The following is a 12762-nucleotide window of genomic DNA, read 5'->3' on the forward strand; positions in this document are numbered from 1 at the left end:
CCACCACCTCTCTGGTCGACCTGTTCCAGGGCCTCTCCACCCTTATCGTAAAAAACTTCTTCCTTACATCCAATCTAAATCTCTCCTCTTTGAGTTTGAAAGTGTTTCCCCTTATCCTATCACAGCCTACCCTGCTAGAGTCTCTGCCTGATAAGAAGAGGAGTGAAGAAGCATGCTCATGTATAGCACCATGCTTGAAGGCAATATTTGAGTACTTCAACCTTTTTAAGAGCACATATTCTCATAACTAAATTGCCTACCAACTACGTGGCAGGAAAAATACAAGTTGCCTGTCTGAACAGTACTCAGTTGGAAGGCTATCCATGCTTCTTCTGGAGCACCTGACAAATATATGGGATTTTTTTATACTCAATTATTGTAGACAAAATCAATCTGAGACAACGTTTATCTACAGTGAGAATCAGGGCTTGTTCGTTTGCATTCAGGGCTATGTTAGTATAGCAATATTATCTCCTAGGACCAGAGCTAGGGCCACTGTGTGCCCTGCAAGCACGCTCTGTGCCTCAGTTGGTCCTGAGGCCTGACCTATATTCTGTCCCCAGCTTTGCCATTGATCTGTTCCCTGGCCCACGTGCAAGTTGCCCAGACCTCTTCTGCACGCTGTGTCCTTGTCTGGTGCAGATGCACAACAAATTGGTAGGTCTACCAAACGTTAAATTGCAAAGAAGCCTATATTAATGCTTCTGTAATAATAATTCAAGGAAAGGAGCTACCCTTCACCATCTGTTTGTACAGTACTCGCACAAGGGAGTGCTGATCTATTACAGGTAATAAATAGTCATTGATTTGCTTATCTCTCCATCAGCTTTGGTTCAGAGGGAGATACGATGATTGAGTACCTGCAGAAACCTTCGCTGGTTGGGAGCATTTTGGACACATTTTCTATATTTACATCAGGCAGGATTTAGTTTATTAAATTTAAGTGGTGCATTTTCAGTACTGCCAACACTTCTTTTCAGTAGAAGTGTTGTACATATTTGTTCAAAGTATCAATATCAATATGTGATTTGATGATTTTGTTCTCTGAACAAACATTCTTCCCAATTTAAATCTTTTCTTTCTAAACTATGGCTGTAAATCATTTATTTAAAATGGCACTTATAAAAACTTGTATCAGAGCCTCAGTGTGCTGTAGTCTAATGAAACCATTTTTATTTAAATTATAATACTGAAATATTTCTGTTGCTAAAATTCTGAAGAAAGTAGGAACACCAACAATAGAAGATTATTAGCTAATTACCTGGAATGAGCACTAAAATGATAAAACAGCCTTTTAGAGCTGATAGCTTCTTTTGCAGGTGCACAAATAATGGCTTGTTTTCAGGTTAGAACAGCTCATTTAAACATGGAAAACAGATCTGACAGCTGGGCAAAAAAAAAAAAAAAATCTTCTAAAACTAACGAAGGAGGCTAAGATACTACCTAAACCTTGAAGGATACAATCATAGAATAATTGAGGTTACAAAAGACCCCTGAGATCATCAAGTCCAACTGCCGACCCAACACTGCGTGCCTAACACATGTCCCTAGATGGGTCCAGAGTAGAAGCAGCAGACCAAGCAGCCTTGACTCATCACATAACTCAATCCAAAGCAGAGTAGGAACATTTTCCAGTGAATGAAGTACACTTTTACACAAGAATTGTAGGGGACAGTAAGCTAGTAACATCATGTTTTGTTTTTTTTTTTCCCAGGCAATGCTATTCTAACATAGCTATCTGGCTTCTGGTCTGCAGTTGGTTTGTATCTGTCACATATAGAGGTGTCCAAGTCTGTCTGCAGGCACCAGCAGTGACATTTTTAGAAATGTGCAACTGCACTTTGCCAGAACTACCTGTGCTGTCAGTTTGAGTATCTGCATAAACCTCTCTGTCCAAGGCCATTTGGATTTCAGAATCTATAAGTACACTTGTGTTTCCTTAGGAGCTTGATCTCTTCTTGCTCACAGTATGGAAAATGTCAGTGCTGCCAGCTTCCTAAAAACTTGTTCTTGTTCATCACAGCAATGGTGACCAGTAGCAGTTCATATACTTCATCTAGACATAGAGAGTTTTCTGTGTTTTGGTGGTACTATTATTATTATTGTTGTTGTTGTTGTTATTTTATTATTTTATTATTTTTTCCCTGATAAACCAATTATGTTTTATTGTATGGTTTGATAAGCTTTTTTTATATTTTTGTTTTGAGCAGACTGTAAGCAGTTGGGTTGAACTAAATGCTTTCAAACGCTGCTTTTCTTCACTTATATTTTAATTTTTCATTCAAATGCTACTTGGTACTATTACAAACCCAGATATATTCTAAACTACAAGGTACATAATTAGTAGTTTCCTATAGTAACTTATAAAAAATATATGTTCTTTGCATGTAAAAAATGTACAGTGCATTTAGAAAAAAAGATAAATGTAATTACGAATCTGCATATTTATGGTTAGATAGGAAGAATAAACTTTTTTAGGAGGAAAAGGATTAAAATAAATAAAGGGTTTTGCTAGCCAGCTTGAAATTTGGTTGACTCCAGGAGCTGGAAGTACCCATGTATGAGTATAGAATCATTGAATCATTAAGGTTGGAAAAGACCTCTAAGGTCATCTAGTCCCAGCTGCCAACCCATCATCACCTCTTCTCTCGTGTCATTAGTGATAGGACCAGGGGGAATGGCTTCAAGCTACGGCAGGGGAGATTCAGGCTGGACATGAGGAAGTATTACTTTTCAGAAAGGGTGGTCAGGCACTGGAATGGGCTGCCCAGGGAGGTGGTGGAGTCACCGAGCCTGGGGGTGTTCAAGGAAAGGCTGGATGTTGTGTTGAGGGACATGGTTTAGTGGGAGCTATTGGGAATAGGTGAACGGTTGGACTGGATGATCTTTTAGGTCTTTTCCAACCTTGGTGATTCTATGATTCTATGATTCTATGACCATACCCACCAAACCCTAAAAGTATAGGTTCCTTTTGCTTATTATCTCTCCTTGTTATGTGGCAACCCTAGACAAAACCAAGTAAGAGATTGATATTAACATGGTTTCACAAAACATTTGTGTTCTGTGGAGGTCTGACAAGGCCTTCTTGTTCCAGAACTGTTTTCCTTCATATCCTAAGATGAGTAAGTGATAGCAGTTGCTGGTATTACTTTTTTATCCTGTTAAAAAGCTTCATAGTTATTAACCCTGTTCTGGCACTTTCGTTGCTCAGGAAATTTTCTCTTATGGTACAGCAACAGGTGCCTGGAGCATCTGCCATCATTACAGCACTAGCATAGTAATCTCCCAAGCCCATGTGCTCAAAACTTTTTGAGGACATCTTCCTTTTGTTCTTTTTTGCTTGCTTTGCTGCACATTAGATTCAGAATCTTTTGCCTTAACAACTATTCTCCTATTCAAAGAAAAAAAAAATTTTTTTCAAGAAGGAATTTCTTTAAAAGCAAGGGAACCGTGAGAGTTCTTTGTCTCCCATCTAGTTACTAAAAACCATGAAACCATGAAAGTAGTCTAATACTTGAAAAGCCCCAGGCAACATTTACTGTGCACTGGGCATGGAAGAAGAAAGGTTGTGCACATTATCTTGCAGCACAAATGTGTAGGTAAGAAATGGCTGAGTTGTCTTAGTATTTATGCATGTGCTGGAAGGAGAGGAAGAAGTTTCCCAAGATGTATAAATGTCATATGGACATGTGGTTCTACTCCAGTCCCAAATTGGATGAGAAGCATTGCTCAATGTGGAAAATCTGCCACCTGGGGATCAATCAGCTTTTTCAATACTCTTTTGAGTACTGGTACTGTCCAACTGTCCAGCAACTCCCAGAGGGGTCCTGAGAGAAGAATTAAAAATTATTTCAGGCTGCGTGTGACATGAAACAGGGATGTAGCCCTCCAGGTGATTAGCTGGAGGTCTGGAACGTGAGATTTTATTGTAGTCTTTATCTTATGACTGTGAGCGTGTTGGGGAAGGCTGAGGACAGTTCTATTCTTGAAGGATGGTGATGAAGGTAGCTTACAGAGACATGGATCCTATGGTTTCTAAAGATTTCTAAGTGCTAACTGCAGTCTGAATGGAGACAGCAAAAAGAGTTTGTCAGTGGGAAAACAGAAACAAGCAGAGCCGCTCTATAGGAGCTTAGGTTCTGGATAGTAAGGAAAAAGATGAAATCAACCAGGGTGGTGTTTTTTCTTGTTAAATGTGTAGAATTCAGACCTGGTTTTCTCATGGCATTTGCAGGTTTGTTTTGTTTTTGTGAGAGTTCCCTTTCTTTCATACATACTTGGTACAGCCGCAACCTGACCTGTAGTGAAGCTGTTTGATTTCAGGCAGCCAACCATTTCAAATCTAATTCAGGATTCATGCAACAGATTCATCCCAGAGCGTGTTTCCCATTGATAGATTTTTTTTTTTTTTTTTTTTTAACTTGTCCTTGATGAAACTGCCTGTGAACTACCTGGCCTTGATGTGTGCTATGTCCTTGCAGGCCAATCTGCCCCTGCTGCAGCGGGAGCTGCTGCACTGTGCAAGGCTAGCCAAGCAGAACCCAGCCCAGTACCTCGCCCAGCACGAACAGCTGCTTCTGGATGCCAGCACCACCTCACCTGTTGACTCCTCAGAGCTGCTTCTCGATGTGAACGAAAACGGGAAGAGGCGAACTCCAGACAGGTGAGGATGGCTGTGTCTCTTGGGTGCAGCATGCTTGGCCTTGCATGGGGTGGGCTGGGGATCTGGGCTGGGAAGTTCAGTGCCAGGACAAGAGGCAGTGGGCATAAACTGGAGCACAGGGGTTCTCTCTGAGCACCAGGCAGCACTCCTGTGCTGTGCGGTACTGGAGCACTGGCACAGGTTGCCCAGAGGCTGTGGGGTCTCCTCCTTGGAGACCTTCAGAAGGTGCCTGGCCATGGAACTGGGCCCCCTGCTCTGGGTGTCACTGCTGGAGCAGGGGTGATTTTGAGGGATCCAGAGGATCCTGCCAGTCTCAACCATCCTGGGGCTCTGGGATTCTCTGCCCTGGGTGCAGGTCTTTCCTTTAGGGCAGTTGTGTAGCATGCAGATTGCCTTTGTGTACTTGTACATTTATATATATGCACACACTGACTCATGCAGTAAAATCATCTGAGGACACAACATGGCCATCCCTACACAGAAGTAACGCTGACCAGTTAGTGCCTTACTAACCATTTGCTTCAGTTTTTCTGTGAAGCGTGGAGTAAATCACTCCAACTCCATACATAAGTTATTTGTATTAAGTAATTTCTTGGACAAGTAGCAAATACGGTGAAGATGGCTAAATACTGATATTGGAATGCTCCAGAGTGCAGTCAGGGATTTGAGTCTTTCTGCTGTGCCATGTTTTATGCACAGCATAAGGATGTGCTTAAGATTTGTTCTGAACATGAGAAATGTTCACTGAAATCTGTTGTCTTGTTAAGCTGAGAGTCTGTGCAGAAACAGAGCAAGTGCCTGTGTGTACAGTAGCTTTTGGGTACTGTATTTTCTCTTTTTCTTATTTGAGTAAAGTTCTTTGTTTAGTTCTTTGTTTAGTACAAGAAAAAGACCATTATGGTCATTTCTTGTTGACCAACTTCTTGTGCTAGTGTTTGAAATTCATTTAGCATACAAATGTTACCTTTGGGAGGACAAAATATTGAATTTATTCTTAGTTTTGTTTGCCACAGGCTTTTATAATATAGAAAGCTTTTATAAAGCTGTTCTGCCCAGTCTAGCTAGCTGCACACACAAGGCGTTGCAGGCATCCTAGTTACCTTATAAAAGAATTAAGGTGAAGGTTTACAAAGTCAGGAAGGACTGCAATTCTACATAGATTCTGCATAGATTGCAGTTCTTACATGCTTTTTAATGGAAGCTGGCTGTGATGGCACAAATTCGGATATCAGATTGGGTATCAGCAAAACGTTCTGCACCAGAGGGTGGTGGGCATGGAACAGACTGCCCAGAGCAGTTGGGCAGAACCCTGGGCTGACAGAGCTCAAAGGAGTGCTTGGACAGTACTCTCAGACAAAGGGTTTGAATTCTGGGTGGTCTTGTGTGGGGCCAGGCTGCCCAAGGAGGTTGTGGATGCCCCATCCCTGGAGACATTCAAGGCCAGGCTGGATGTGGCTCTGGGCAGCCTGGTCTGGTGGCGACCCTGCACATAGCAGGGGGGTTGAAACTGGATGATCATTGTGGTCCTTCTCAATGTAGGCTGTTCTATGATTCTATGATCCGAATGGGTCCTGGCCAACTCCAAATATTGTATGGTTCTATGAAGTGTACAGATAAAGAATGAAGGCTTCCAATACTAGTAGAGACAAAATTTAACATCAAATATTGGAGCTCACAGGAATGAGATATTCATGAGGCTAGATCTTGAAAATATTGCATAGTAAAATAAAAAGTAGAAGTGATAGTAAGATTTAACTTAGCCATTAAGTAGTAAAAAAAGGGAAAATATTTGAAACTGGCGTACTTTGGCTGATGTCTCTGGGAAATCCTGATGTGCTAGCATGAAAATAAAGAGATCTGTAGTGTACCTTTTCTGTTCTCTCTATTTTTTCCTGTCAGCTAAGATGAGCTAAAACAGCCATTGATGCTAACACAAAGTTGCTAACTGGATCTTAGAAAGAGGATTAATTTTCAGACATTTTCCATGCAAGATCTTGAGCCACATAAAGAGATAACATTTCCAAAGCTGAGGTTTAGCTCCCTGGGGCAGTTCTGCTGCATGCTCTTGGTCTTTGCAGAGTAGCGTACCAAAACATGTATACACTGTAGGGAAAAAAGACCTCTTAAAATCTTGTAGATCTTGTGAATGATTTAAATATCAGCATGATGTTGTCCAGTGTCAGTAGTAGACATGGTATTTCTCCTGTAAATATACTGAATTACCTTATAAGCCCATGAGGCTTGGCAGAGTATGAAGGTGGGGTGGGACGCACCTTTCTGATAGCCTTAGCTTACTTTTGCTGTTAATAGCAGTTTGAGTTGCTTCTCAAAGATGACCATAAAGACAAAATGAGCAATACAGTATTCCTTTGTTTCTCCACTAATGTTCAGTTTGATATGATGAATTGCAGTGGTTTTTTGGTAAGTACCATCTCACCTGTTGTATGGGAGAGATGGATGGTGAAGGTGAAGACCAGTCTGAGAACTTTGTGAAAGTTGTGAAAGGACCCCTATGAGTCTTAGAGTAGAAAGGACATGAGGAGTTGTTCACAGGGGGATCGACAGATCAGGAGAATATTGGATTTTCAAGTCTTATAATTAAAAGTGTGAGCTAGACCTGGGGATGTTTCAGTCTGTTTTATGGATTTTATTTCTATGCTAATGTACATAGTTGCTTTGAAAGCCTCTGTTCATGATGCTATTGCCTTTACAGCTGAAGTTACTCTCCAGCTCCTTCCAGCTCAGGGAGTCTCCAATTCCTCTCCATGTCATAGTGCAGCTTTTATGGCAAGCCAGGAGGGAAATGTGGAGAGTGAGCTTTGGAAAGCTGCTCATGTGGGAGCACATTGGGTGGCAGAACCTGTGCTCTGTGCTGCTCAGTGCAAGCAGATGAAGCTGTTAGCTGCCTGGCAGCTTCTGAGAATGCTCACTTGGAATTAGACACCTTAATTCTGGGGGCAAGGGTATTTCAGAGACACACACCTTTATCTGTTTATCTATCTATCTATCTATCTATCTATCTATCTATCTATCTGCCAGGTTCTCTGATATTATCTTAAAAGACCTGGAAAAACTGCCTACTTCAACCATTAGAATAGCTCCTTGAGCTCGAGGATAGTTGTACTTTTTGTTTCTTTGTCTGCAGAATCAAATAACCCTATCATTGGTTAATAGTTCCTGGATCACTGTTGTGTATCATTGAAACAATGCAATGAATAAATAAATAAATAAAACATAATAAAATATAAATATATAATATTTATTTTATTTATATTTTATTTATATTATGCCTATATAAATATATTTATATGTATATATTTATGTATTAAAAATACATATGCTATAGATAGTATAATATATATAATGTATAAAATTATATATAATATAAAATAAAATATAATGAATATATGTGTGTGTGTATATATACATGTATGTATATATTAAATGTATATGTGTGTGTGTATATATATACATATATATACACACACACACACGTATATATATAATATACATGCTTAAATAAACCACAAAAAAACTGTCCTTAGAGTTAGAGCATGCCCAGACCAAGTATAGAAACCAAATACTTGTCTAGCTTGTCTAGCTTGATACTTACTAAGATATACATTATTTTAATTGTTTACAGAGCAGCAGGAGGAAACATAGATCTTTTGTTGAGATGTCTTAAGTAGATTTCAAATATACTAATAAATATACAGTGGAAGATAATAGGCGTCTTTTTAGAGGAGGGATTTCTATGACCCTGTTGTTAAATATGTGGCAAAAAGTGCCTGAAAGGCAACATCTTTCAAGGAGAACTAAGTGTGGTTGGAGCAATTTTGTTTGGAGATGTGTCTGTCGCTAGAGTAAATGTGTTATTTTTTCACTTCCCATGGGAAATGGGATATACATCCCATTATATATCATCATACATTACCATTTATCATGTATATCATATTTAGATGTGTGTGTATATTTGATAATGATATATATAGATTATAGACACACATGTATATGAGAAAATATGCACACATATCCTTCCGTATTTACATTATTCTTTCAGGCACAGATAGCTGCATAGTGTTGACTCCAACAGACATAAAAATTCAGTAAGGGATTAAGTGAAGAAGGTAGAATGAGTGTATTGCAGATAAACACATGCACCTCTTCATTTTTTGTTAAGGAAAATATATCTTCAGTAATTCTCACTGCTTATAATTTCAGAGTCTTTTTGGCATATGCATTTTCTAGTTCTAGTTATTTATCTGCCTATCCAAAGCTACTCTATGTGAGGTTTTATAGAGCAATCTGACAGCAGAGCTTCGTGTTTTACTGAATGTTTTCTTGGTGCATATGGTCTGACACGGATGAGCAGCCACGGTGAGATTTTGGAGTCTATTAAACTAGCTCATTAAAAAGATCAATCTGTTTCTGTAATAACACTGGGAACCATCAGTCACTGCAAGAGAGAAAAACTGACACCTGAGGAGACAACACATTTTAGTAATTTGTTCATGACATGTCATGAACAAAGTGTTCACTATATTTTGTTTACAACTTCTGAAGTTTACATGCTACTACAGTAAAGCAAAGGAACTTGGACCAATATGAGTTTTTATTTTGGTGAATGAATGCGTGGATATAAATAACACGATTTTAAATACGTTAACTGGAAAAGGCTTTTTGCTAATTAGTCATCCTCTGTGACTGCTAGAAAAGATTGTATGGCACGTGAGCATGTCATGTAATGGTTCTACATTTATGACAGCTGCCTACAAAGTAAATGTAGGATATTTTTAAGAAAAAAGAAACCCAGAATGTTAGAATATCTCTAATTTTGACTGAGAAGGAAATGGAATTATTATGATTGTTTTGAGCCTTTTGAAAGTGATGATGTGGTGGCTGAACCCTCACATCTCTTAACAGTGAATTCACGTGGAAGGTACCTGAGCATAAGGGCCGGCTTCAATAACTGTTAACAAAATCTTTTTGTTTGAAGAAGCTCTTGTGCTCCTCAATAAGGAGAAAGATACTCACAGCACCTAGAGCTGTGCTTCTTATAAGCCATTTGTAATTATCAGGAGTTTAATTTTATTAATATAAAGGGTTAGCAAGATGATGTCAAGATCTTTTGGAACACAAGCAAAATAAGGATTTTCTCCAATGAAGCATTATCAATATGCTGGTGTTTTTTTTTTTTTTTTTTTTTTTTATGTTTTTACATAGAGCAGTGAATTACAGTTAATTAAATATAGAGCATTCCTAAAAATAGACACAGAAGTGCCTGTAGAGTAAGGAGCAACTACAGACATTTGTACAATAATAGTACAATAGTAGTGTTGCCATCCACTATTACATAGAAAATCAAACTTGGATTTTCTTTGATTGTTTTCCTCCTTGCCACAGTTTTCTGATTTGCTTTTCCTACACTGAGCTATCTAAGCATGTCAGTGAAGTTAATTTACAGTTTCTGATTTCTTTCCCCATCTTTGTTAGGGACTTCATTAGCATAGGATACTTTCACAAATAAATAGTTTGGCTTATGCGTACAAAAGAACCCATATTTTGCTTGCATAGTAACATTACGACTGAAAAATCTGAATGTTGAGTTTGAGTAGATACATGGAAAAAAGACAACTGAATTTTAAAAATTGTCTTCGAGAGATGTCAAAAACATCAATACCTATTGAAAGTTATTGCAAACAGATTCCATCATACCAGGAGTCATTAAAAATATATTGTGATCCTTGCTTGGCCTCTGGATTCATGTATCGGTTGACTGCTTCAGTTCTGCAGTTACATAAGTAACCATCAGGTCATCAGGTGATTTGGGTGAACAATATCCTCTCTGGCCCAGCTCTTAAAGCTGTCGCACTGGAAGGGTTCACTGCAAGTATTTCTTGAATCTGTGGGGGCAGTTAGACTAGATGAATAGTGTCCACTGTATGTTTTGAATAAAGCAGTCTTACAAAATATTTTGTACCCCTTATTTGGAGCAACGATCCTAAAGCTCCCTGTGTAGGTGGGCATGAGTGTACCTGAACAGCTCTGTTCACAAAGTGAATTAAGGTTCCTTTCTTTTATTTTTCAGAACCAAAGAAAACGGCTTTGACAGAGAGCCTTTGCACTCAGAGCATCCAAGCAAGCGGCCCTGCACTATTAGCCCAGGCCAGCGGTACAGTCCAAATAATGGCTTATCTTATCAGCCCAATGGTCTGCCTCATCCCACCCCACCTCCACCTCAGCATTATCGTTTGGATGATATGGCCATTGCCCACCACTACAGGGACTCATACAGACACCCCAACCACAGGGACCTCAGGGACAGAAACAGACCTATGGGTAAGGCATGTTGATTTTCTGCATTGCTTTTTTGAGGTTTCTTTTTCCTTTGTAAGATGTAGCCTTTTTTGCTGTTTGTCCATCTAGCTGCTTTTCCTGGTTTTATTGCAGATTTGTATTTTTGAAAATGGACTGAATTGTGCATTTAGTACACTCTAATGCAAGAGCATTAGAAGGAGGAACCCCTGCTCTTACAGCTGCATAGTTAACGTAGATGCTCAGGTGTCTGCCAAGCAAGGATAGGTGGATCATCTTAAATTTCTTCTGATATCTCATCTGGGACAGTAAAACAAATTGGTATAGCTTGCTTTCAGTGCACTGCAATGTGGGGATGTCTGCAGAAGATGTGTCTGCAGAAGCACCACATCCTATGCAGGACTTGCTGCAGCATGCATTGGGTTACAGGGATGGCTGATGCTCTTGGATTTGCCTAGCTTGCTTCACATCTGCACATACTGTTCTTGGCTTCTTTTAAACAAATCTTCAGTAAAAGAGGAACGTTTACAAATATTCAGCATCTGTATAGAGGAGGCTAAACAAGAAGCAAGTGTCAGTTCCTCTGAGTGTTGATAATAAATACTGACTTGGTTCTACCATGTTGTCAGCTGCTGTGTTTTATGTGCTGCATTTTAACCACAAGTTGTTTAAAACATCTGTGAAGGGATGAACCCTTAATGATGCTCTGTTGATATGGTAGCAATTACTGCATTTAGTGAAATAACTTTTAAGTTTACACTAATATTTTTTCAACTTTTGAAGTACAGCTAATATTTGATACAGTTCCGAAATAAGTGCCTTTCTGACTTCTTCAAGAAGTGCAAATGAAAAATGATATATTGCATTATATTACTGTATATTTCAGAAAGAGTTATAGCTTTATTTGAGAGGTTATCTTACAGCCTGCAGAACTTGCAGAATTGAAGACAGTATATTGAGTAAAACAGTAGCATCTAATGTGAGGAAAAATCCAATGACAGCTTTTAATGTAGTTTTTAAGTATCTGTTTATTTTTGTGGTGGTATTCCTCTAATAGACCAGCTGATATATGATATGTAGATAGACACATATATTCAGTGGGCTCTTCTTTCTTTTTTTCTTTTCCCCTAGAGGACTTCCAACACTGTAAACATGATTTGCTCCTTTTTGGCAGGGTTGCATGGCACACGTCAAGAAGAAATGATTGATCACAGACTAACAGACAGAGAATGGGCAGAAGAGTGGAAACACCTTGACCATGTAAGGGCTAAATGCGCTTATGTGTAATTGTCTAAAAGGAGCTCTCTAACACAGGCATTTTTTTGGAAAATACTGTTGATTAAAGCTGGGGGCTTGATGTTCCCTGTTAGCTAGCTCATATTAGGCCTGCTGTTCAAATATGTATGCAAATTGGAGTATCCTAGTTATTACAGACTACCAAATGGGGAAAGGACTCTGCTGTGTAGGCACTGAGTATGAGACACATGGCCGTCAGTTTTAGAACTGGTTAATTGGAGATTGTTAGCTCTTGAGAACATTTGTAAACATCAATTCTGGGTCATGTCACCAGGCCTTTGTGGTGCTGTGTGATACTGGTAATGGTACTACAGTCCTTTCAGTTTACTTCTTTTCCCTTTCTTCCAAGAATCTATATCTTTACAGTTTAAGATAATGAGTTAAAGAAGGAATCATTATTCTTAAGACTAGATTTTTTCAGGTGTGTTTAGAAAAACATAGAGAGACACCTTCATTCGTAAAGCCCAAGCACTGAGCATATAAACATT

At 39.0% G+C, this 12762-nt stretch overlaps 1 protein-coding gene across 5 annotated transcripts in view; it reads left to right on the plus strand.

Annotated features, from left to right (window-relative positions):
* RUNX1T1 (RUNX1 partner transcriptional co-repressor 1) overlaps positions 1 to 12762 on the plus strand; it is a 107685-nt gene that overhangs the window by 69804 nt on the left and 25119 nt on the right. For all 5 annotated transcript variants that reach the window (XM_042808944.1, XM_042808940.1, XM_042808943.1 and 2 more), the window contains 3 exons: positions 4482 to 4663; positions 10752 to 11002; positions 12153 to 12238. In XM_042808944.1, coding sequence (XP_042664878.1) covers positions 4482 to 4663; positions 10752 to 11002; positions 12153 to 12238 — 519 coding nt within the window. The remainder of the gene's footprint in view (positions 1 to 4481; positions 4664 to 10751; positions 11003 to 12152; positions 12239 to 12762) is intronic.

The sequence above is a fragment of the Centrocercus urophasianus genome, unplaced genomic scaffold (genome assembly GCF_019232065.1).
Source record: "Centrocercus urophasianus isolate 14NV4802_14NV808 unplaced genomic scaffold, USGS_Curo_1.0 seq_11, whole genome shotgun sequence".
Lineage (NCBI taxonomy): Eukaryota > Metazoa > Chordata > Aves > Galliformes > Phasianidae > Centrocercus > Centrocercus urophasianus.